The sequence below is a fragment of the Mixophyes fleayi genome, chromosome 5, assembly GCF_038048845.1.
Source record: "Mixophyes fleayi isolate aMixFle1 chromosome 5, aMixFle1.hap1, whole genome shotgun sequence".
Lineage (NCBI taxonomy): Eukaryota > Metazoa > Chordata > Amphibia > Anura > Limnodynastidae > Mixophyes > Mixophyes fleayi.
Window position 1 is genome coordinate 254,371,367 of NC_134406.1, and position 25,504 is coordinate 254,396,870.

At 38.8% G+C, this 25,504-nt stretch overlaps 1 protein-coding gene across 2 annotated transcripts in view; it reads left to right on the forward strand.

Moving 5' to 3' along the window:
- OXR1 (oxidation resistance 1) overlaps positions 1–25,504 on the forward strand; it is a 376,123-nt gene that overhangs the window by 39,382 nt on the left and 311,237 nt on the right. For both annotated transcript variants that reach the window (XM_075213955.1, XM_075213956.1), the window contains exon 2: positions 12,095–12,169. In XM_075213955.1, the coding sequence (XP_075070056.1) occupies positions 12,153–12,169 (17 nt within the window). In that variant the 5' untranslated portion in view covers positions 12,095–12,152. The remainder of the gene's footprint in view (positions 1–12,094; positions 12,170–25,504) is intronic.

Here is a 25,504-nt window from a genome sequence, read left to right on the forward strand (position 1 = left end):
AACAATGCTACTTGCTAAAATATTATTGTAGTTGAGACTATTTTAAAGTCATTAGAAAAATGCAAAAAGTGTAATCTCCAGAGCACAAATTCCACTTTCCCTTAATTTTGTGCCAATATTCCCTAATTTATTAGACACATATAGAGTTTGCTTGTTTAAATAACAGTGCCCGCGTGGGATGCAATATTTTAATTAAGAGAGATAGATAGATAGATAGATAGATAGATAGATAGATAGATAGATAGATAGATAGGAGCTGACACAATTCCAGGGCCCGGACCTGTTTTGTAGAGCAGAGTGTTTTTGCTCCAGCAATAGAACTTGATCTTGAGACATTCTCAGAAATTGCTGAAAACAACGCCTTGGCCTATACTGTTAGTGGTGTTTCAGAAAACACATCTATAGGACACTTAAGTAGATGGAAGATTCATGTATACAATAGTGGCATATGTAATAAAGACATTCCTGGTATACCTTCACTCTCACGATTATTTAAGTCTATACTCTATACTTGCCTACTCTCCCGGAATTTCCAGGAAGCTCATGAATTTTGGGGAGTCCTTGCTATAGGCAACATCTCCACTTTTTCAAACCCGCAGTTTAGTAAATCTAGTCCTTGGTGTAAGCCAACAAAGAGTATCGGACACCCTTTTTTCCACCTAAAGAAATAAAAAGATCACCAAATATACAAATTGCAAATTAAACTGAAACAAGTCTTAAACTAAAAACATGTTGTGTAATTAAATCCTTGGTTTCGGTATCCATCTCGTCTGCTTGATTTTAATAACTGCATTGAGGTAACATTTGACCATACTATCGTTCTATTATATTACATAAAATATAAGCTGTCCCAGATGAAGCCAGGTTTTTGAATCAAACAAAACATCTGCTTTTATTGGCTCAGAATTGCCACATGTGGACGCCCAACTCAATAGTCCAGTCCAATTAAAATCCAATTTTTGACACACTATTTCCACCGTCAATAGCTCTAATAGAGTTGTGAAGAAATGAACATTGAACTCCTTTGGAGTACAATACAATTTTTTTGTTTTACAAATTGTTTTTATTATCACAGTCTTCTCATTAATAAAACATTTACAATTATTTATAATACCAATTCAATTTTTTTCTCACATTTCTATACCCTGGGGTTACATTAAAAAATAATACATAATTCTGAATTTAAAAAGATAGAATTCTAATTTTGTGTTTCAGAATTCTGACATTTAAGGTTCAATCACACATATGGAAACTGGGTAAAAAGTATGAAAACTGATGCGGTTTAGACTTGTTTTTTGTGATGCTTTGTAAATGTATTTTATATACATTGCACTTTTACTAATACAGTATATACAGTACTGGTAGCACATGCTAATGCATGCCACTTTCTACCAATTTAAATGTGAGATTGCATTTTAGAAATCAGGGGTGTGAAGTGAGAAGATATGAATTATGTAGTATTATTTTTTTCTGCATTAAAAAAGGGAGAGTTCTGACTTTTTAATCTTAAATTGTTATTCTGATATATTTCTATTGGCAGCAGAGCTCTGGGGCTACCTAAAACATACCACAAAATTCTGACTTTTATGGACAGAATTCAATATATACACTTTCATTGGCTTTGGTACTTTGGTGAAAGTAATTGGTGTCTCTATTGACACCATAACCTTTCAAAATATCTATTTATAAGTTTAATTCATTTACAGTCATAAATGTCAACAAAGACATCCAAAGAATAAGAATTGAGGGCTGAAATAAGCACGAGGGAAATTAAAATCTGAGGTTGTGTTCATAACTAAGTTGCGTTTCTCTATAGGGATAAGGAGCAGGCAAGGAATGTGGGTACGCCCACTGGTAGTGTCACTAGCGGAGGATCCAGGGTTAGTCTATAAAAGTACTTGGCTAAGAAGGAAAATGCGCCTAGGATCCAGGAAATGTCCTGACCACCATCCCTGGTTTGCATGGATCTTTGTCACCGGTCCTCTGGCCATTGTTGCCTGATGAAGCTGTTTTTTCTTTTCTGGGCCCCGACGCTGGTTTAGTGTGTGCCTTTTTACTTTTTTCTGTTGGGTCCTGGCCTGATCTGTCACGCATAATTTTTGGAGGTTCTAGATGGTTTGTATTGGGTTTGTCGGAAAACACTGTACGGTCATCTGGCAATGCTTGGTGAACGCACCTTAGGTTGGTTTGGGGCATTCTGAACCCGTTTCACTTTGAAGAGCTGGCTATAGTTTCGGTGCAAGTATCGCCCTTGGGGGTTGCACTGCTTCCAGCCAAGCGGGGTTGTGGGTTTTGGATTGTTCATGATAATTCATTCCCAAATGAAGGATAATATGTACATTCAGGTGAAAATGTTACCCATGTTGATTGATATCCAAAGGGTAATGGACACACGGTAGGATATGAGTTTTGGGCCTTGCCGTACCGCCTGCTGTTTTCTCCTCCATCATACAGTATTTGGTCCTAAAATAAACTCCTTTATTTTGCCACAATTATGTCTGTTGTCAATTATTTAAGGTAAATGTTAAAAGGTTATTTAAGATAAGAACATCAACCATTACCATTAAGAATTTTTTTAGTGCATCAACCATACCACCCAACTGTCCTGAATCTTTTTTCTGCAGACCAGGACGTTAGAAGGTACGTCCCATTTACTGCTGTGCTGAACAGCAGTGCAAATAGAATGTTTGAACTTCATACTGCTGTACTGCACAGTGCCACTTATCTTGTTCTGTAGGCTGGATGTAAATAGCAGTTTCTGTATTTATAAGTAACTGACAGGACATGCTATGGCTGGTATCATTACAACAGCTGGGAAGCCACAGGTTGCCGAAGCCTGCTCTAAAGATACCTCAGTATAGGACATGTATAATCATACAAGATCAGATAAATCACAGCTGCAGTGCATTTGCAATCTGCTCAAATGGATAAAACTCACAAAGATCTAAAGTCCTCCCCATCTAAAAGCTGAGATTTTCATATCCACCACATGAGTATCTCTTAAAGATATTCATATGGTGAACGATACATATCTGCAAAAGCTGGAAAAACTCAATTTTGAAGCAGTTTTAATGCAATTTGCCAATTTTATTAAAAGCAGTCAAGATAATAATAAGTCTAAATATAATTTAAACCACTTTTCCAAACTGTACCCGTATAATATACATAGCCTGGAATGCCATACATATAACCTGTCTGGTGCTTTTATGTCTGTTAGACTTGTTCTGGAGATGATTATTTGGGATATCTCACACTGGATGCCTAGCACGGTTCTAAAGCTTGCAGTTTGGATGTTTTATATGAGCTAGAGAGTTATTATTCTTGAAGACAGTGAATGGAGTTGCTGCTAGATAGTCTCTGAACTTGTATGTTACTGACCAGACCAATATCAAATATTCTTATTTGTGGAAGGTATATTGTTTGTCATTTTTTTCCAACATTCATAGTCATGAACTCAATCACTCTCTCTCTTGCTTCTCACCCTTGAGCCACAACTGGCCCAACTCCTTGGCCGGCATCAGAAGCACCCATCCGGGTGAGACAAAATGGGTGCTTCTGTCAACTTCTTCTGATTTTGTCAAAGGCTTCTTGTTGCTTGGTGGTCCCAGAAACAGGGGTCAAATTTCTTGTCCGTCCTCTCAATAAAGCGTAGAGAGGCTTTGTGACTAACGAAAAGTTTTTTTTAGGAATCTATGATAGTAGTGTTGATAAGAATCTTCATACTTCTTTAACATTTTTTGAAATGGGCCAATTTGTTATAACTTCTATTCCATTCCACCAGTTGGGAATTTCAGGTTGGTGAAGAAGGCCATTTTATGGAACTTGTGGTTAAGTACAATGAAGACCCTCAGATCACTAGTGGCAGCATTATGTGGACCTCTGGTCTAGATTTATGGTGGTGACACCATGTATTCCCTGAACCCCAATAAATCACACACCATGCCTGCGGTCCTGGGCTGTCATTCTACAGTTAACTCTGTTGGGAAGATTCCGTACTCACTAAATGCCTTGTACCCCCCTCCCCCTTCCTGGTTGTTGGCTATTCAGATTGCTGTGGGCTCCTGGGACACACTGTTGCATAAATGACCCGGGGTGTCCACCAATCAGAGACCCTGGAGCTGTATTGTGAATAGAACAACTTCCCAGCACAGCCATAAAAGTGGATGGTTGTAGAAATTGAACCCTGAACAGTGAAATCCATGAGATTAAGGAATAAAATTGTGAAACCAGTAAACAAGTGGCCAAATTCAGGTGATACCCAAAAATATTTTGGTGAGACTCTCAGCTTTACAAAGCAAAGTCACAAAGTTACAATATTTATCTGCTGTGATTGTAAAACGGTGATTGCACAATAAGACTCTCCTCTGGTCTACAAACTTTCAAGCGTTCTCTGAAAACCCACCTCTTCAGACAAGCTTATAATATTCCTCAACCGCCTTCTTAACCTAACTACATTACCCTATTACCATCTGTTACACAATTTCACACAAGACAACTACCCCCTGACCAACATTGTTGTGTGACAGGATCATTTAGCTCATGCGTCACTTTTACCTTTGCAGTCTGGCTGGGCCGAAATGCAAAATGTAGACTTAACCTCGTGTATCAAACTCCCATTGTCCCATAGATTGTAAGCTTGCGAGCGGGGCCTTCTCACCTCTTTGTCTGTGTTACCCAGTTTGTTTATTAGTTTACTGTGTTTATCCCCAATTGTAAAGCGCTACGGAATATGTTGGCGCTATATAAATAAATGATGATGATGATGATTAGAGAATATTTGTGTATAGATGAAAGGGACAAACTATGCGCAGCAATAGCTCTCGCCACTGCGTCTTTTCTCTGTCCTGCAAAAAAGTGTTTATAAAATATTAAAATAAATGAAAGAAATATTATTATTGTACCATCTTTTATGTACGATACATATCCACTTTACATTTCTACATATCAGTGGTGGAAGTGGGGGGTATACGGTGGTACGCCATACCATCCCTTCTACTGCCTCCACTGTAAAACTATTAAATTCCATTTACTTACATTGTCATTAGATTTTTCAGACCATAACTGCTAAATTTCCACTTCGACCACTGCTACATACAATATTTTTTACTCTTACACACAAAATGTAAACATTCCGCGCTCTCCAACATGATGATTAAATGTAAAACAATTTGATGAGCTGGAGAAATGATTTCTGTTCTTCCCGCGTTCCTTGAATACTGTAGAAGCCTTCCTGTAATTTGTATTGATTGCACTGATTGGCTGACGATACATTTTTTTCCTCGGCAGTCTATTTATAATATACTCCACCAAGCAAACAGGACTTGGAAAGCATCTGTACCTCCGGGCGGTTATTTTTTCCTGTCAGGCTGGACAGAAATCAATGTAAAATCAAGGACATCAATTCTCCTGGGCACACTTATCTACCACAGACTTCAACGCGGCAACATCAGGATCTGGGCACGTCATGTTTTCAAGTTAAAGTAAATAAAAATACATTTAACAGAAACAACTTGTAGTATATACAATATAGTCAGTTCATTTTGAATGACATGGGTCTATCACTCTTCCACCAGATGGTACATATAAATAACAGTGCTATGGTATGCTCCCGATGCTCCTGTAGTATATATATATATATATATATATATAAATATATGTATGAGTGATATGATATGTAATATATATATATATATATATATATATATATATATATATATATAAATACCTATATATTTATAATATAAAAGCCTAGTGGCGTGTGTTAGTCTGTGTGTGTGTGAAAAAAAAAACCAAGCTGCAGCGCCACCTGCTGGGCGGAGTTATACACTGACCTACTAAATTCTTAGTGTGTGTGGAAAAAAAAACCTCAGAAAGAGCTGAAATTTGGTATACTAAGATGTTTTTAATTTGTTAATTTAATTTGTTAATTGTTAAAAGTGTTTATAAAGATTTTAAAAAAATATATATATATTTCTTGAAGGAGAAGTGACAGTTGGGAGTGGTTGGTGGTTGCCGGGGGTGACAGAGCAAGAGGAGTGTGATACTCAGGACCGCTGAGAGAGATCCCTGTGTCTGGATAGAGATCTGGATAGATGTGGCGATAAAGATGAAGGATGAGGTGATGGAGAAAAATGATGAGGTGGTGACATGTGGACAAAACCACGTTAAAAAAGGGCGCTTACGTCGGGAAGTAACGCTCTTCCCCTGCGGAGGCCTGGGCTATGGCCCAAATGCATGACAAGAACCTTTTTAACACCTTAAGTATCTTAATTTGACTAAAATGCATGAGTATCATGCACGGGTTAACTTGTGTGCATATATATATATATATATATATATATATCTATAATATAAATGTCTAGTGGCGTGTGTTTGTCTGTGTGTGTGTGTGGTAAAAATAAAACCAAGCTGCAGCGCCACCTGCTGGGCGGAGTTATACACTGACCTACTAAATTCTTAGTGTGTGTGGGAAAAAAAATTCAGAAAGGGCTGAAATTTGGTATACTAAGATGTTTTTAATTTGTTAATTGTTAAAAGTGTTTATAAAGATTAAAAAAAAGTATATATATATTTCTTGAAGGAGAAGTGACAGTTGGGAGTGGTTGGTGGTTGCCGGGGGTGACAGTGGGGAATTTTTAACACCTTAAGTAGCTTGATTTGACTAGAATGCATGAGTATCATGCACGGGTTAACTGACCTACTAAATTCTTAGTGTGTGTGGGAAAAAACCCCTCAAAAGGGCTGAAATTTGGTATACTGACATTATTGACAAGTTGAGGGGTCAAACTCATTTTCGTGAGGTAATTTTACCTCATGAACACACATGTGTACAGTTACTCAGATACTTACCTAAATTTAAAGCAAGTGATCTGACCTCTGTGTGCAGAGCAGAGGAGTGCGGTAGAGATAGAAGGAAGAGAACAAGGAAGAGGTGGGGAGGGGTGGAGAAGGAAGGGGTGAGGAGATGGGGAAGGAATGGATATTTAATACGCTGTGCATTGATTGGTGGCTGCTCCCCCAGGATAAGCCACTGTAGAGTGTTCAGAGAACACTGAAACGGGGTGCGGAATAGAGCCAGAAACAGGTAATAGAGGTAAAGGATAGAGGAGCATATGCCACTATATGAGTTTATATATAAAAAATAAGTGAAACACAAGATTTCATAGAGCTAAGAGAATATAGAACGGTATAAGGCAAAATAAACTCAAAGAGAACACTACTAGGAAGAGATAGAGATAGTGAGTTCTAAACTGTCATACAGAGTCAGGAACTTCATCTTGTTAATCTCTTGATTGTGTCTTGTGATTGGTACTCCTGCTGACGCCCCACCTTACACTCCTAACCCCCCCCCCCCCCAGTTTTTAGATGGGAGAAACATAGGAATCCCTGTAAAAAAGCTACTTAGAGCAGCACCCTGGGGCTCCGGCTAAATTCTTTGCTAGGAGGTAATGTATATTTGAGAAATATATTTCGTAAACGTTTTAGGATTACATATAGAACACCAATTCACAGACATAGGAGGATATTTCCATTGAGGAAAAGGAGAAATAGAGAAGACCTACCCTAAAAAATGGGAAAATGGGAATCTTTTGTCGGCTCAGTTTTCAGGTCCTGCTGAACCAGTTATACTCTCTAACTAGAATATGCTTTTTTTAAAGCCACTGATTCATGGTTTTAGTAACTGGTAAAGTAACAGTGGTCATAATTGTGATTTGGCACAGAGTACCTTGAGGACAAGTTCTATTGTATTTGCAGGCCACACTACCCTACCGCTAACAAAGTCTTGGCAGTGCGGCGTTTCCCACTTTTTTATAGCTATGAGCACCTCTGTGTTTTGGGTAGGGGCCCAGTGATGCTACTCAAGTCTCCCGGGCCCCCTGGTCTGCTCTCAAAAGAGCAGAGCCGTGGCCCCGACTAAGCATGCGTGATCTATCGCATGAGCGGTGCATGACCGCTACATGCTCAATAGAGACCTCCACTCTTTTGAGATCAGAGTCTCTGTGCAATGTTTTGTTATTACCCACTGTATGTAACAGCCTCATGCTGATGATCATAATATATTGGGTAATGTAGGGGACGCAGGTCGGACCCTTGCTCAGATTTTGTACCAGGACTCAGGAACCTCCAGCATTGTTGTTTTATTTCATACCACCAGATGATGCTTTAGACAGCTGGTACTCAGAAGTGTTAAAACTCCTCAACAAAGCTACATAAATAGCAAATAACTGGATTAAAGATCATGCTTACCTCACTAATGCTAGTTCTAAGCACCGTTGACGTCGGTGAAGGCTTTCTGCATAGTGTTGGTTAATGGGTCTGTTTCAGTAGTATTGAAGAAACAGCCGAGAGGAAAAACTCTCACTAGTCAAATTTTCAAGATTTATATTTATAAAATTTTAGGAATCTTTGCTTGAACACACTTCTTATCACACAGTAAAGAGCTTATTTAGAAACAACGCAACTTTGGTTCATGAAGGAAAAGATGCACGCACAAAAAAAGCATGCTTGCATCCGTGTGTAAAGTAGCATATATGTCATAAGTGTGTGTATGTACGGCTGGCAACATCATAGGAAATTCAAGTGTTAGGTGTATGTGTTCTTACTGCAGAAGTGGAAATACCCTATTTGTACAAACCTAATGTAATACAGATATGTTTTAGTACATTATTATGTTGTCTACAAATAATGTAATGTGGTCAGATGCATAGGAGAAAATAATCCCCTCTTAATAAAAACAAAATAGTACAGTACAGTCAAAAATGTACTTTTTGGGGTAAAAAAAAAAATTACAAAATCAATCTGCATCTGAATATATCACCCAAACTGTCTTTAGCAAACAGATAACTGATAGATTATAAAACTACAGATACATATAGAAACCATGTATGCTATATGCTGGTAGATTTACTAAACCTTCTAAGAAGGAAAAATATAGATATTTCACAAAGCAGCCAATCATATACTAGTCATCATTTTCTAGAATGCACTTGACAAATGATAACTAGAATATGATTGGTTGCTATGGGCCACACCTCCACTTTTCCATTTTAAAAGATTTATTATACCCTATAGTCCATTTCCATTTGTAGCATTTTATCTAATAGACCCCTTGGTATTACAATGAGTTGCCATTGTATTTTTACATATAGGGCTAGATTTATTAAGCTGCGGGTTTGAAAAAGTGGGGGTGTTGCCTATAGCAACCAATCAGATTCTAGCTGTCATTTTGTAGAAAGTACTAAATAAATGAAACACCACTAAATATTTTGGCAGTGTGTTGCCAAACTTACACCAGTTGTCATACAAATGAATGACCTTCCGTATTTCTAAACCTAGAGAAGTAATGGCACTAATGACAAGTACAGAAATCAATTCTGGTTTGCAGAGGTCAGTGTTTTTAAGCTTGGGTGTAAAGTGTATAAGACAAAATAGGGAACAGATACATCAGGCAGACAATGGTGCAATTCAGTTTACAAAGCTGTGTGCCATATGCAATTTATGCAATGTAGCCTGGCTACTAATAGTCATAGACAGTGTCAACACATGTTTTCCCCTAGTATAATCCAGTCCGATGGGCTGTAAGCTCTTTTTATAAGGCTATAGACATGTGACATCTGTTGATGTTTGCTGATTGGCTTCTTAACATTCCATGCACTGCGATTGGTCTGATTCTCCACTGAGTGCTATTTATTTGCTGAATTTTGGCTGATTAGCAAACGAATTGCAAATGAATTTGCATTTAGCGAATCTCTGAAATGCAGACTAATTTCAGAATTATCCAAACCAATTCGCCCATCTCTACAGATTTGCCCTTATTTTGAGTCTGATATTTTTAGGATAAAATTTAGGACTATGTTTTAAAACTTTATTTATATTTATTATAGGTTATCTGACTTTAGGCACCAAACACTGCTCTGGATGCATCGAATGCTAATTTTCCCCAAACTACCAAATGAATGCGACTTGCCTTTTAGATTATACGTGTTCTGCATTACTTAGCAATAATATGCGCTGGAGTGGATGATAAGGATTTAATCAGATCCATCTTAGACAGAATTGAACTCTTAAGTCTTCTCTCTGACATTATCCCGGGAAAGCAGCTTACATAACATCTCCTCTCTCTGCTTGTCTTTGTCTTGTTTGGGTGAAATTACAGCTTAATACATTGCTTTTACTCTTCAGTTATGTATTGCTGACATCTCAAAGTTTTTAAATCAAATTCTCTCCAGGGAGAAAACGATCCTTGTTCTGTTGGTAGCAAGTTACTGAATTGTCATTAGTTTTTCTATGTTTTAGTTATTGAATTTCAGACTTCCTTCCTTAGCCTGAATTTACTCCCGTCCGGATAAAAGAATTTGAACCATAATGAAGCCATGGGTTTGATGGGCAGTTACGGGTTAAGGAATCTTTTGTGCTATAGAATATACATCATGTTATTGAATGACCTATCCACCTATGGATGACTTTATTTTATTGGTTTCTACATGACCTCCTGTTAAGTTTAATAAATACATTGCTTTATCTTTCTGGATTATTTGCTTTTTAGCCATGTATCTAATACAGCTACTGCCTTATTATATGATACATGAATAAAGTGCATAGAATGAAGCAATAATGATAATTTACACATTTATTGCTATGGACATTATAGCATACTTGCCAACTTTTGAGTTCCCGGGGGAAGGTGGGCGTGTGAGGACGGAGGGGGTGGGGCTCAGTGAATTGTGCCATTTTGACCCTGCCCACAGTGGGAGTGGGGCCAAAATTATGTGATTTCCCTGGGCAGATGCGGGAGAATGACCTGCTCTCTGGGTAGTCCAGGAGACCTACCCGGATTCCAGGAGTCTCCCGGACATTCCGGTAGAGTGGACAGGTATGCATTATAGATAAGTTCATATGTTGTGACTGAGCCTATTAATAATTAGATTAGTCTAAAAACTATTGTTTCTGTGAGTTTGGCAATCTTAAAATGTCAATGATCATCACTGGCCACACACATGTAAGATCTGTCCTCTCACATTGCAGTATGGAGCAGTATTAAGTTACTTTCCTGTCTCGTAGGGTTGAGTGTCTGTATTTAGTCCCAATCTATACTGTTCACTGTTAATTTACAAAATGTGAAACATCCACATTAACAAAAGTACAGTACATACAGCTACATACCTCCTGGTAATCAGTACATGGCCACATAAGGGCATTGCCACCTCCCTACTCCCTACCCTCTCCCCCCCCCCACCATGCCTACTGCTTCTAGAACTCTAGACCCTCCTGTAAATACACCACTGCATGGCCCCGTGCACCCTGGGACATACTGGCATTCCAGTAGTCGGGATAAAAGTCCTGGGGAGAGAGCAGGGATACAAAATATGTGGACAAATACGGATAGACAACTGCCCTGACAGACAGTTGTAGTAAAACAATAGTTGGAAAGCCTCAAGTTGCTAAAACCCATTTCATATGATGTGCATTAAAGGGCAACTTGCCATTATTATGGGGGGAAAAAAACAAGTTGCGTATCTAAAAATTGTTACAAAATCAATGACTCGTGTGCTCTTTTGATCACTGATACAGAACTGTTTTTTCTATGTTTATTGTTTGTTAACTTGTGTTATTATGTATGGCTCAAATTAAACAAATGTTTATCCCAACTGTTTTTTTTATGCTATAATTATTGTCTCCCCCCCCCCCCCCTGTGATTTCTTGGTACAATTGTCAAAAACATTATCTACGTTTTACTCGCTTGTAGCAATACTTGTGTATTATTCAGTACTTTGTATCTTTGTACAGCATTTTCTCAGTTTTGGCATTCTGTGGCTCTCCAGCTGTCGGGGAACGGTCTAGAATATTTTACAGCACGAATGCTGGGATTTCTGGTACCCCATCACCTGTAGAACCATAGGTTCTTAACTATAAGTTGCAGATTAGCATTAGTTCACTTATGTGCCACATTTGTGGCTCAACACATAAAATAAACCATTTGGAGGACAACGTATGCTATAAACGCAATGTACATATCGGAAACAAATACGATGGACAATTGGTGACTGATCAGTGCTGTATCTAATTGAGACCTTGAACGGTTTGTATTTTTCAGGTCTATCGGACAAGCCAAAGAAGATAAGTCTTGAATGTGAGACAGAGCATTGATCAAAATGTTCAGCAGCAGGAGGTGAGTTTATGGCTATATTGTTCAATCTGTGTCTAGAATATAGATCAAAAAGTGCTATGAAAATAATTGCAAACCAGTGCGCACGACAGGTTTAAAGGAGCAGCTGTTTTCTGCTAATAAATGCTGCTGTCGTTTTAGTAAAAAAAAACCTGTATGACATTAAAGATGTTGTAAGCGATATTACATGTCAAAAGCAATATGTGTGTTGTGAGCTGCATAAAGCAAGGGTGTATGTCTATAAGAAGTTGTCTTCAAACGTTGTTGACTTGCTAAAGGCCAAGTTTGTAGTTGTGCTGTTTGCCCACTGGGGGCACTGTTTTATTGGAATCTATAAGGGTCATTTATTTTTATCCATGTGAGTAAGGGCTCTGTTCAGAATGTCTGTGAAAATAACGATCATTGATTTCTATTGTGAACAGGATGTCGGCACAGACTGACAATTTCATAGACAGGTGCAGGGGGTGTGGAGGGGCATAACAAGTGCATAGAATCCCCCACAAGATCACAAATATAGAGAGTACATGACCCTGGTGATTTCTAGCACTGTACAATTACTCACTCTGTCTCCTCTCTACAGAACAGTGTGATATATAAACTTTCCCAGAGCACAATACCCCTGAATTCTCCAAACACTTGACGGACCACGAATCGGATCATCTGTTAGGCAGCCTAGGCTCCTGCTTAGATAAAGTAAAAATAAACAAACAAGCGCAAGATAGATCCTATCTAAGAAACAAATATCACCGTAGGCTTAAAATAGTAAGCAAATATATTTTATTTAAACCTCAACATTCAATACATAAACATAGAGAACAATCAAAATGCTGATAAAATAAACTCCGTATAAACTCCGTCCAGACCAATTTTTATCTCAGATTAAAAAACATACCGATAGTGCACTTATAGGGGGAAAAATTGTGTCCCATTAATAGTATTTTATATTGCAATCTAAGGATTTTTAATAGCATGAGATCACAGGATCATTCTATAGCTTACTTAACAACTTTTTATGGAGATCCCGGGGAAGGTGGTGTGTGGGGGCGGGACTTGATGAATTGCATCATTTAGGCACCGCCCCCTAAACGAGTGTCATAATTTTGGCAAATTACAGTAGGGGGCGGGGCTAAGATGATGTGATATTTGCATCATTAAGCCCCGCCCCACCACTTATTTATTGCTGGGTGAGAACTAGGAGGTTGCCCTGCTCTCCCGGGAGGTCTCACAGAAATGTGGGAGTCTCCCGAACATTCTGGGAGAGTAGGCAACTATGCGTTAGAGAAAAGCAGCTAATGAATCTCTAGAGACTGAAGTGTCTTTTACATTTCTCTCTCAATTACTGAAGTCATGTTGTCTTACTTGTAAGTCTTTAATTAACTCTTGGTCTCCATGAAAATGGCCACCTCCACAGGCACCAATACATGGACATAGGACACAATTTCTGAACTGTGTCATCATGCCACAGGTGACGACGCCAACCACGTCTTGTACTGGCTCAGCATCAGGGAGAATGCCAGACTCTTCAGGGAGTGAGGGACATCACCCCTATTTCAAGGAGTCTCCCTGACATTCAGGGAGAGTTGGCAAGTATGTTCTATAGCTGACAACACAATTGTGTTTAATAGGATCCAAACAGTTGATATAAGAAGCACACCACACCTGCTTAGATCCCAATGGCACTGAGGTGCCTGGATTAATCTAAACCATGTTATGTGTGTTCATTTTTGACAAACAGTGGGGGACAAGGGGGTGCAAACCAGTATCTTACTTTAGACCCCATGGAGTCTTAATCAGGCTCTGGACAGACCATGAACGTCACAATCAGCATAATGGTCTCTCAAGAATTCTGGAAATTGTGGTTATGTACTGACTTCCCAACCGCTATAGATGGTAATGACTTCTGTTTTCACTGCTGATCGAGCTGAGATAACTGAAGTTTGAATTGAGCATACCACAGGTACAAGATCAGTATCCCTGTGAATCAACCCTAAGAGGCTGGCTTCTGCTGTGTTCTTCAGCCATGTCAATCATCAGGCTCAGTTGATTTTTGTTGTTATTGCATGACACAACACTGCTGTGCTTCCTGCATTAGTAACCATTGTCTCCAGAGATAATCTTTCTGTTTATTTTTTATATAAAGACATTGCTGAAACATATCAAGTTAAGCTGTATTTTGTAAAATTTGCGTCGTGCATGACAATGTGTTATATGTTTATTAAAGGTTTAAACATCATGCTAACTTTAACATTACTTGAAACAAGATTAGCTATGAAGATCTTGAGTAATAGAAGTTTATTCCCATGTATAAGAGATTATTATTATTATAAGAGAGTTTTATTTTGAAGTTATTGCTTTGTATTGTCTTGCAAGAATTCGCTCACTTATCATAATAATGTTGTCACAGGGTAGTACAGAAGCTTCTGCACTCAGCAATACAAGCAAATAGTCCAAGAAATAAGGTTATCTGTATTAATAACGCTCCAAAACTCTGCTCCGCAAATTAAAAACAACAGGAAATGAAAATGATAATCCCGAAGAATCATAAATCAATTTGCTTTAATCTCTTAAACTCGCTGCCTCTATCAATTTTTGCTTTAATTAGTCTGAATATTTAGCATATGCCGTGCCAGTAACAGAAGAATGCTTTGCTGTATTTTGAATAGTCACTATTAATCATACTTGTATACTCTCCCAAAGTTTCTGTGAGAGGGTTGCAAATTTTGGGGAGTGCTTCCGGACATCTGGAAGAGTAGGCATCCTTCAGAGTCGCGGTGGAGGCGGGGATTAATGCCGCGATTTGCCTCACCAAGCCCGCCCCTGCTATACAATGTGGGAATTTCGGGAATTTCATAGCGGGGATGGGGGGGGAGGGGCTGTTGACTCAATGGGCCTTATTAAGGAAAGTAAGGCAAAAAAGGAGTAAATGTTCTCAGGGACAAACCATGTTACAATGCAAGGGGTTCAAATTAGTTTATTATTTTACCCATTTGTTAAGTACTAGCTAGCCTTATTTTAACACTGAAATTTAAAGTTGATCTACCCCCAACTATAAATCTGTCCCCACATTTTAAATTTTGGTTTTGCTAAGGTGCAAAGTTCCTGCTTTTTTATGCTTTGTTCTCCTTAATGACTCAGGTCCAGTGGCCACGCCCCCTCATGCATTTGTCACATGACCTCTACTCCAGGATCTATAGCAGTGATGGGCAAACTTTTTCAGGAGCGGGCCAAATAAAAAAGAAAAACTTTATGTGGGCCAATATAATTTATTAAAAAACTCAAATATCGAAATATATAATACAAATTTTTTGAATGGGACGGGAGGGTGTTATATAGCAGTGTTACCTCTAAGTGCAGCGATCGTACAGACAGCACTTATTTCAGCAGGTTGTTGCAGATCCGTCTTTCTGGTGAGCCACTAACTGACAACACAGCAGCCAATCGAAATCCACCTTAGTATATGGCACAGCCCATCTCTTCTCACATGACTTTCAGCCATTAGGGGGCGGGCAGGTGTTTGAGTGATTGACATACGAAGTGTCCTTTTAGGAAGGAGGATGAAGTGTAATGTTGGAAATAGCTGGGAAGGCATAAAAATGAAGGTTCTGACACACAGGGTCGGCCCTAATAATTTTATGCATATTTTAATGACATTTTTTAAAATATTGGCCACCGGATAGAACCTCAAAGTGGGCCGGATCTGGCCGCGGGCAGTAGTTTGCCCATCACTGATCTATAGCATGCTATAAGTGCCAGGAATCTTATTTCAGTATTTTGTAAACAGTGGTTTTATATCTCGGTCGACTGCTTCATGGTAGAACGTGAATTAGCAGCTTGTTCTATCTATTAAGAGATCTCTGGGGCTTGTATGGTATTTATATCAATGTGTTTAGATGAAAGAGCTCGCTAGGATACAAGTTTGGAAATGTTGTTGTTTTCAATTTCAGGGGACCTACTTACGCTGCATTGTAAAGAGTAAAGTGTCTGGAAACTCCAGAGGTATAGCTAATACAAGCTTGCTCTGCGCTGACATGTATTTCATTTCTTTCAAAGCCTTCCACGGATCAGCTTTATGCCTGCCTTGCTTCTGCTAAGTATACTTGTGGGGAAGCTGTAGAGTACTTTAGGTTTTTTGAAATAAATTTTGTGGATATTTTGCCTGTCAACTTAAATAGTTCAGTTGCAGAACAGAGGAGACAACTGAGGAAACATATTATCATAGGTATGTACACGATAACCTTTAGGTCAGATTTATTAAAAGGAAGTGCCGCCTCTAAATATATTTACGTGTGAAGAAATGTAACAGAATTTTGCAAGTTTAAAAAAGAACGTGTGTTGAGTTTTCTTTTAGGCACCATGCAGATGGTGATTTTTATAGACAGCAATAGCAACGGTGCCACTTGCAGGCAGTGTTCAAGCTGAGATAAGTTTAATGAGAATTGCCGTCAGGGTGCCAGTGAGTAAAAATTAATTTGTGATTAGATATAGAAAAGATATAGAAAAAACTCACTTTGAGGAATGCTTTCTACGTTTCATAACGCCCATAGGAGAGTTCTGGAGGGGAGGAATAAGAAGGAAAGGTTAGTGCAAGATGGCGACATTCGTGTCATCAAGTAATCACATCCCTTCCCCCACAGCATTCACTAAATGGTCAACACTTTATTAAGAAATGAAAACAAAATTTAGAACAATAATGACAGTAGAAATATCACCCAGTATGCAAAATTTTAAGAGTAAATTCTAAGAGCAAAGTGAGCAAATAAAGAGGGGTCTCTGTCACTTTTAATCTCTTCAGTTTTCCGAGAATGTCAACAACTTTATAAAATTAAAGTCATGTTACATAAGTAAGTAGTACCTCTCAAAGTTCTTCTGTCGTAACCTACAATGTGTCAGTAAGTAATGAATACACCTGTGCTCCAGTAAGGAGATATGGAAAACCTGCACTGTTAGGGGATCTTGAGGACTAAGTTTGGGTAACACTGCTGTACTTAATCAATATATTCCCTATCAACCGTTACCAGTTTCTCTTCCAGGTTCCAAGGCTTTAAACAGTCTTTAAAATAATCCACCTGTTCTCCAAAGCCTACTCAACAGCCACCAGACTCACACCGCACTTGTTACTTGTCCACGGAACACAGATACCCTTCAATCCTAAGTTTCAACCTGAGTCATACTTGCTCCTAAAATATACCCATCCACAGTAGATTATAAACTCTAACGAGCAGTTTCATCTGCACACCTGTTTCACATCTGCAATCATCGCAGGGATTAATTATAAAGAAATGATAATTATATACTTTGTGTATCAAGTGTGTACTCAGCTACACTTCTGTTTTTAAAAAATAAGTAATTTGCCTCAGATAATTTTGCTGCTGCATGAAGAGTATTAGAATTTACAATTGCAGTTCCAACCATAATTGGTTTCATGGTGCAACTTCTGAAGTGTCCCACATCGCACATAAATCATGCGCTTATAGTATTAACGGCACTATAATGGAAACTACTGAGGAGGATAGAAATCTGGGAGTCACTATTTCAGGTGACATAAGGCAGGTAAGCAATGTAACAAAGCAATGAGGAAGGTAAGTCAGATGCTTGGTTGCATATGGAGAGGAATCAGTAGCAGAAAGAAAGAAGTAATAATACCACTGTATAGGTCATTGGTACGGCCTCATCTAGAATACTGTGTTCAGTTCTGGAGGCCATAACTCCAGAAGAATATAAATACATTAGAGACTGTACAAAGAAGGGCAACTAAAATGGTGCCAACAGCACAAAATTTACCCGGAAAGATCTTAATATGTATAGTTTGGAGCAGAGAAGGGAACAGGAGGACATGATAGAAACTTTCAAATATATCAAGGGTTGTAACAAGGTGCAGGAGGGAAACATTCTACAAAGTAAGAGAAGTATTACAAGAGGACATGCACTGGGGGGAAGTAGGTTCAGGATATTTGAGGAAAAACTACTTCACAGAAAGGGTAGTGGATAAGTGGAATAGCCTCCCATCAGAGGTGGTAGAGGCTAATACAGTAGAGCAATTTAAACATGCTTGGGATAGACATAAGCATATCCTGACAAAGATTAAAGGACCAAGTAGGGTTTGAGGATACTATAGGTCAATAAAACAAAATGTGCAGACTAGGTGGGCCAAGCGGTTCTTATCTGCCGTCAAATTCTATGTTTCTATATCTCATTTCAAAATAAATATCAAAATCACTCCATATATATAATGTTTTTATATGCTGACACATATATCCAAATGTTCATGAAACATTTGATAAGCACATATACCTGTCAGTAGGAGACACCTGAGAGAGTCATACATCATTAATAAACAAAATCCAAAGAGATGCATTTTAACTTTCCCCATATCATACTAAAATATAATAAAGCTCTAATAATTTGTTTACAATTATGTGTTTTCATAGTACCGAGAGATGCAGACCATAGTTTCCATCATCTGCTGTATAAACTCTGCTCTCTAAATTGAATTAATGCCTTTTTATTCATTTCATGCTGATTTCTAATTTGAAGATCATTTCACAATATTCACAAAATATACATAGAGATTAGAATGTAATCATAAAGGCTACACATATGAATGTATAAATAAAAAAATCAACAAAATGCAGACACTAAGGGGTATATTTACTAAACTGCGGGTTTGAAAAGTGGCGATGTTGCCCATAGCAACCATTTAGATTCTAGGGCCTGATTCATTAAGGATCTTAAATTAAGAGGTATCTTACTTCAGTCTCCTGGACAAAACCATGTTACAATGCAAGGGGCCCAAACTATTTTTCTGTTTTGCACATAAGTTAAATACTGACTGTTTTTTCATGTAGCACACAAATTTCAACTTTAAATTTCAGTGTACAAAAAAGCTATCAAGTATTTGTGTGCTACATGAAAAAAACAGTATTTAACTTATGTGCAAAACAGAATAGTAATTTGCACCCCTTCCATTGTAACATGGTTTTGTCCAGGAGACTGAAATAAGAAGTTTCTCAAGTTAAGATCCTTAATGAATCAGACCCTATATCTCTTTTGCAATCAGTTATAATCCCTCTCTGTATAAGCTCCCAACCTACCCATCCTTTCCATTTAAACAGCTTCTGTTCTTCCTAAGTTATTGATCAGTGATCTCCTGCTGATCATCACTAAGGAAACCAGCTCTACTGGGTAGCAGTATGTTATATCTGAGAACCAATAAAGGTAGCACCTTTATACTAATATACTAATATAAATACTAATATTCTCCATGCAGCACACACATTCTCTGAGACATAAGATTTTTCTATAACAGGTTAGAAGCTGCAGCAGAAGTGTAGCTAAGTATAACAATTGCACTTGTCTTTAGAGACACAATTTCACCTGTTATATTCTAATGAACAGTTGGTTTGATACCATTTCAATCCATACTGGAAATGATAACAGTGACCTAGACACATCACATCTTAATTTCCTCAGTCTTCTTTTTGCTTTTAGAATAATTTGTACACTAGGTAATATTTCTACTTGTATTTTTGTGATACACAATATATTGTTTGTTTAAAAGTATATTAATTAAGATTCAATTTACAACATAGTGTCACGTTTACCTGTGTGCAAAGGAAACAGATTTATCAGGGATTCTATTAGTGTAAAAAAGAAATGTATTTTTTTCAGAGATGATAGAAATTGTCATTGTTTGAAGGTGTGTGTAATTTTTCGAAGCACACTAACTCATTGTTTTGTTTTTCCTTTGTATTCGTGTATTGTGTATATATATATATATATATATATATATATGTTCTATATATATAGATGGTTGTTAAATAATATGTGTGTTGCACCATAATACTTAGCTTCTACAAAGGTGTTACTAACTGCTCAATTCTGCAGAGGGCCATAGTTTTTGTATCATTCCCATATTGCCTTACCTACTTCCAAAACCCTCCTGTCAATCCTATTCATTAGATAATAATCCACTTATATTACAGCAGCATGGGGAATGGCCTAATAGCAAGAGTCAGGTCTGCTATTATTGTGGGTGTGATCAGCCCATAAGGTTCAAGAAGAGACAGATACAATGCCATAATTGGGCCTGTAGCTCATACTTCCCAACTTTATGAAGCTGGCACCCAGGAGATCCCGGGGTGGGGGTGTGGTAGAAGGGGCGGGGTAATTTGCAGCATTTTGGTCCCGCCCTGTGATGAAATTATTAATTTCCCGTGGGGGCGGGGTCAAAATGACGGGATTCCCCGTGAATAGCGTCATTTTGCAACCCAATGGCCTGGATGTGGAAGACTTCTTTACTCTCCGGACATTCTGGGAGAGTGGCCAAGTATGTTGTAGCTTGTACAGGTGACTATCATAAAATTATGTCCAGTGTGTATTCATTTAAGTAGCGCCCTCTTACTTTTTGTACACATACACACACACACACACACTCATACACACACATAGAAATGTAAATTTATAGATGACATAATATTGGTGTCTTCTACTTCAGAACAAGTAAGAGGCGCCTTTCGATACACAGATAACTGATCGGCTATCTAAATTGTCTTCACAATAGAACATCTTGTTTAAAGCATTGATTGATACAACAGGAGTGTGGTCCGGTGTACAGTGATACATTGTTATTTGTTGTTAGACGATCATGTGAAAAGTGCTTTATACTCCGTAGAAATATATGTGTATGTCATAGCTTAGCTTGATAAATGGCCACCTCCTAATGTTTAGTGGTCTTGACTTGCTCATTTCTTAAAAGAGATCAAGATACACTATGGTGCTTCCAAATAGACTGTAGTAAACAGATTAATCATAGCAACAGAGCTAGAGGGTTTAGTTTTTTCCTACTTATAAGCAATGGCGCACAGCAAATTGAAGTTTGAAAAGGGCTGTCAAGTCTACGGCCATCTACTTTCTTTAAGAAGAATGTTGTGTAGTTGTGAATTTCTGATATGTGTTAGAAAATAATAACCTATTGTCAATAATTACCTACCTATTGTCGATAATAATCAACCTATTGTCAATCCTGGATTACCCCACTGAAAATCACCCCTGGTGATACGTAAATATCAACAGGAAAGAGGGCAAAATAAATTGTTGTATGATGGTTATTAAAATAGGAATATTTGGGACCACAACCCATATCTGTACAGCGATGCACAGCTTTTCAATTCAAAGCCATTGGTTGAACTCTGCATAGTCCATTTCAAGTGAGATACAGTTTTTTGTATATTCTAATGAACTTGAGTTGTATTAATACATTTATATTAATTGAGTATTAGTGTTTAATATGACAATTAGAGATGGAGCATGGTTAAAAATAATTATTGTAGAAGGGACATGGATTCATTACCAACATTTCTGTTTATTGAACAGTGTAGATATTGTTTAAAATGACTAACTTTGATTCTGGAATGGACACTCACGGAAATATGACAGTGTGTAACGAGCAACTTTTAAATTTGAAAATTGTAACTGTTAAGAAGAGGTTTCAAGTAAGATAAAATAGTTCAATTTGGAAAGAAAATGTGTGCTTTTATATATAAACAGCAAAATCGTAGTAATTCATTTTATAGCCAGCGGCTCACTTATTTTTTTATGAATGGCAACATTTTTCGGACTCTGATGTTCAAAGAAAACTTCATGAGAGATTTAAGGGAAGAATCCTATGAAATAGATCACCAGCTGTCCCTTATCTCTGCATAGCACATGTACTGCTACAATGCTAATACGGCAGCTTCTGCTCTTCAGATAAAAAATCACAGCTGATTGGCACACGTCTCCCTGCGGCAATCATACAACACACTAACATGTTTGTAACATATAATTTATTAAATGTGTAAAAGAGAATGTATAAATGTAGCAAATTTTAAATTGACATTTAATGTATCACATGTAATATACTTCTATGGCATGCAGGGCCGGATTAACCCTAGGGCTAACTGGGCTATAGCCCAGGGGCCTCGGGCTTCCAGGGGGCCCTTCAAAGTCCTCAGCAGCACCCCCATTCTGATCAATGCTGCTGAGCACTATCAGTGGCGCCACTCAGTAATCTGCTTACTGAGGAGATCTTGCGAGAGTTCGCGATCTCCTCAGTAAGGCGCTTACAGCACGCCGGGGACGGAGGACTGCACTGACAGGTAACTGCTTGTGGGTGGGGCCTCACGGGGGGCGGCGGGCGGCTCACATTTGGGGCCTCCATTCCCTTAATCCGGCCCTGATGGCATGGGATGAGATAAATGTCAAATAATATAATATATTATACCATATACCTCCCAAAAGTCCTCAATTGCCGCAGTCAAAAGGAGCATAGCCTAATTGTAAAAGAGGGTAGACTTGGCCTTCTTAGTCCGATTTTCCAATCACAAATGTGATTTATGTAATTTCTGAACATCTTTCAATACATCTCGTTTTATACATAAAATACATATCTATATTCGGGCACTAAGCACACAGTATCTATATTCGGGCACTAAGCACACAGTCAGACGTACTTTGCCCGTGTCAACATAGGTCATTGATCTATATTTCCCTTTTAAAGACAATAAACAAAAACATATTGCAATATTGCAATACAATCCCAATATTCCAGATATTTAAGAACCTGGAAACCTTGTGGAACAATAACGTTTTTCTATGTACTGTGCATGGGGTAATGTCAAATGTGTGTTCTCATTTAGATTTTGGAGTTAACATGCTATTCCCAAAGCAAACCACTGTACTGAAACGAAGAAGAAGAATTAAAATTATTATTATTGTCCTTTATGTATAAGCATACTTGTCTACATTTGGCTGGCTCCCTTCGGGAGATCACTGAAGAGGGGTGTAGAGGGAAGGTGAAAAGGGGCGGGGTTTGCGCATCACAATATTTTGGCCCCGCCCCCAGTGATGTAATGCCTGTTTGGGTCTTATTGCCCCCTCCACACATACACAACTCCATGCCAGCTCTGATGCTGGAGAAATGCCAGCTCTCGCGGGATTCCGGAAGATTTACCTGGAATTCGGGCATTCGGAATTTTCGGGAGAGTTGGCATGTATGTGTATAAGGCACCACAAAAGTCAGCAGCGTCATACAATGAGCAGTGAAACAAAACAACAATTAATACCATTATCTGGGGAACATTTGCAGATCTTCTAGGGTGCTCAACAAAACAACAATGAATTGAACAGTATAGTCGGAGAATTGGGACAAGATGGAGACAGACCAGGATGAGACAAGGGTGCAGGAACTGAGTGGCAACGTACAGAGCTTGAGTAGTGGAAGACATAGAGACTAGGCAGAAGGTGACTCAGATAGGTACGCAAGTACCATGGCCTTACCTGTGTGGAGTTTGTATGTTCTCTCCGTGTTTACATGGGTTTCCTCCGGGTGCTCCGGTTTCCTCCCACACTCCAAAAACATACTGGTAGGTTAATTGGCTGCTATTAAATTGACCCTAGTCTATGTGTGTGTGTGTGTGTGTGTGTGTATGTTAGGGGATTTAGACTGTAAGCTCCAATGGGGCAGGGACTGATGTGAGTGAGTTCTCTGTACAGCGCTGCGTAATTAGTGGTGCTATATAAATAGCTGATGAGAATTATGGGTACGCAGGTAACAAAACAAGAGAACAGTGGGCCCTCCCTGTGACAGCTTACAATCTAAAGCTCACAATCTAACCCTAATTTGAATCTCTCCTAAAAACACTTACATACACGGCCTGAGTTCGTTAGCACAAACTTTAATGTAGTCGCAAAGATACATCCACAAACTTACAGTCTTACATCTGTATTTTGAACTGGAAGTATTGTAAGATATCAAGATCATACTTGCCAACTTTTTAAATCTGTACTCCGGGAGATCTGAGTACAGATCATGTGACCGAGGGTAGGAGCAGGGCTGGCAAGAGGAATTCAGGGCCCCGGTATAACAAATTCATGGGGCGCCCCTTATACTCGAGTAAGTTAAAAAAAAATACGCCACCTAGTGACGGCGCAAAGTTTTTCAAGGAAGTAGTCATACAATTGGGGGCGTGGCAATGCGCCATTGGGCACGTGGCTAGCACATCAAAATCACTAGGTCCTGAATTCACTGGAGCGTGACATATGTCCAAGCACTCCTGACTTTCAGGACTTCTAGCACCACAGTGTAGTATAGAAAGAATGCAGTGTGTACACAAAGAGTTCAGTCTTGGCCTGCACCTTACATTGGGCACAACACTCACCAAAAATTGGCATTGTCCCTACTAGAATCACAACATTTCACAAACTATGCTGCTCTCTCCTACCTGTTCTTCTCACTTTCACCACCTGTGGCTGCTGGTTTCTTTAATTGCGGCTTGTCTGGATCCTGGAATGTTGGAGAACCTATTTGGAAAAAAAATGGGTACATTTAGAAAATTAAAGCCAGCCCCGGTGTTAAATCAATAGCGGCCACGATTAATAATTAGGCCTTCCTCCAGCCTCAGCATTAAAATAATAGTATTTACATTTAATAAATAAACCTCCCTTCCTTTCCCTTCCTGCAAACAGCCCCAGCAATATTTATTTCCTGCAACCATCACTGCCATTAAATAATTCATAGTCACATTTAATAAATAGACCTCATTTTCCCCAAACTCACCCCCACATTCAATAGCCCCCAAACCACCCCATCTTAAATTAATAGTCTCCACTAATAAATTGAATCACCATCACCTTACAAAATAGCACCCATTAATTAGCCAACACCTACCTCACACACACTACATTGCAAATAGTCCCCTGTGCCATCACACACACATTACTGTTCCCCTTCATCACAACTACACTGTGCCCCCTTATGCTCACACTGCGCCCTCCATGCTGCTTTCCCTCCTTCTTTTTCACTCTGTGCCTCTCTCCTCCCTTCTTTTTCACTCTGTGCCTTTCCCCCCCTTCTTTTTCACTCTGTTCCTCTCCCACCTTCTTTTTCACTCTGTGCCTCTCCCCCCTTCTTTTTCACTCTGTGCCTCTCTCCCCCCTTCTTTTTTACTCTGTGCCTCTCTCCCCCCTTCTTTTTCACTCTGTGCCTCTCTCCCCCCTTCTTTTTCCCTCTGTGCCTCTCTCCCCCTTCTTTTGCACTCTGTGCCTCTCTCCCCCCTTCTTTTGCACTCTGTGCCTCTCTCCTCCCTTCTTTTTCACTCTGTGCCTTTCCCCCCCTTCTTTTTCACTCTGTTCCTCTCCCCCCTTCTTTTTCACTCTGTGCCTCTCTTCCCCTTCTTTTTCACTCTGCCTCTCTCTCCCTTCTTTTTTACTCTGTGCTTCTATCCCCCCTTCTTTTTCATTCTGTGTCTTTCTCCCCCCTTCTTTATAGCACTGTCCCTTTCTGCTTTCCTCCCCTTGCCT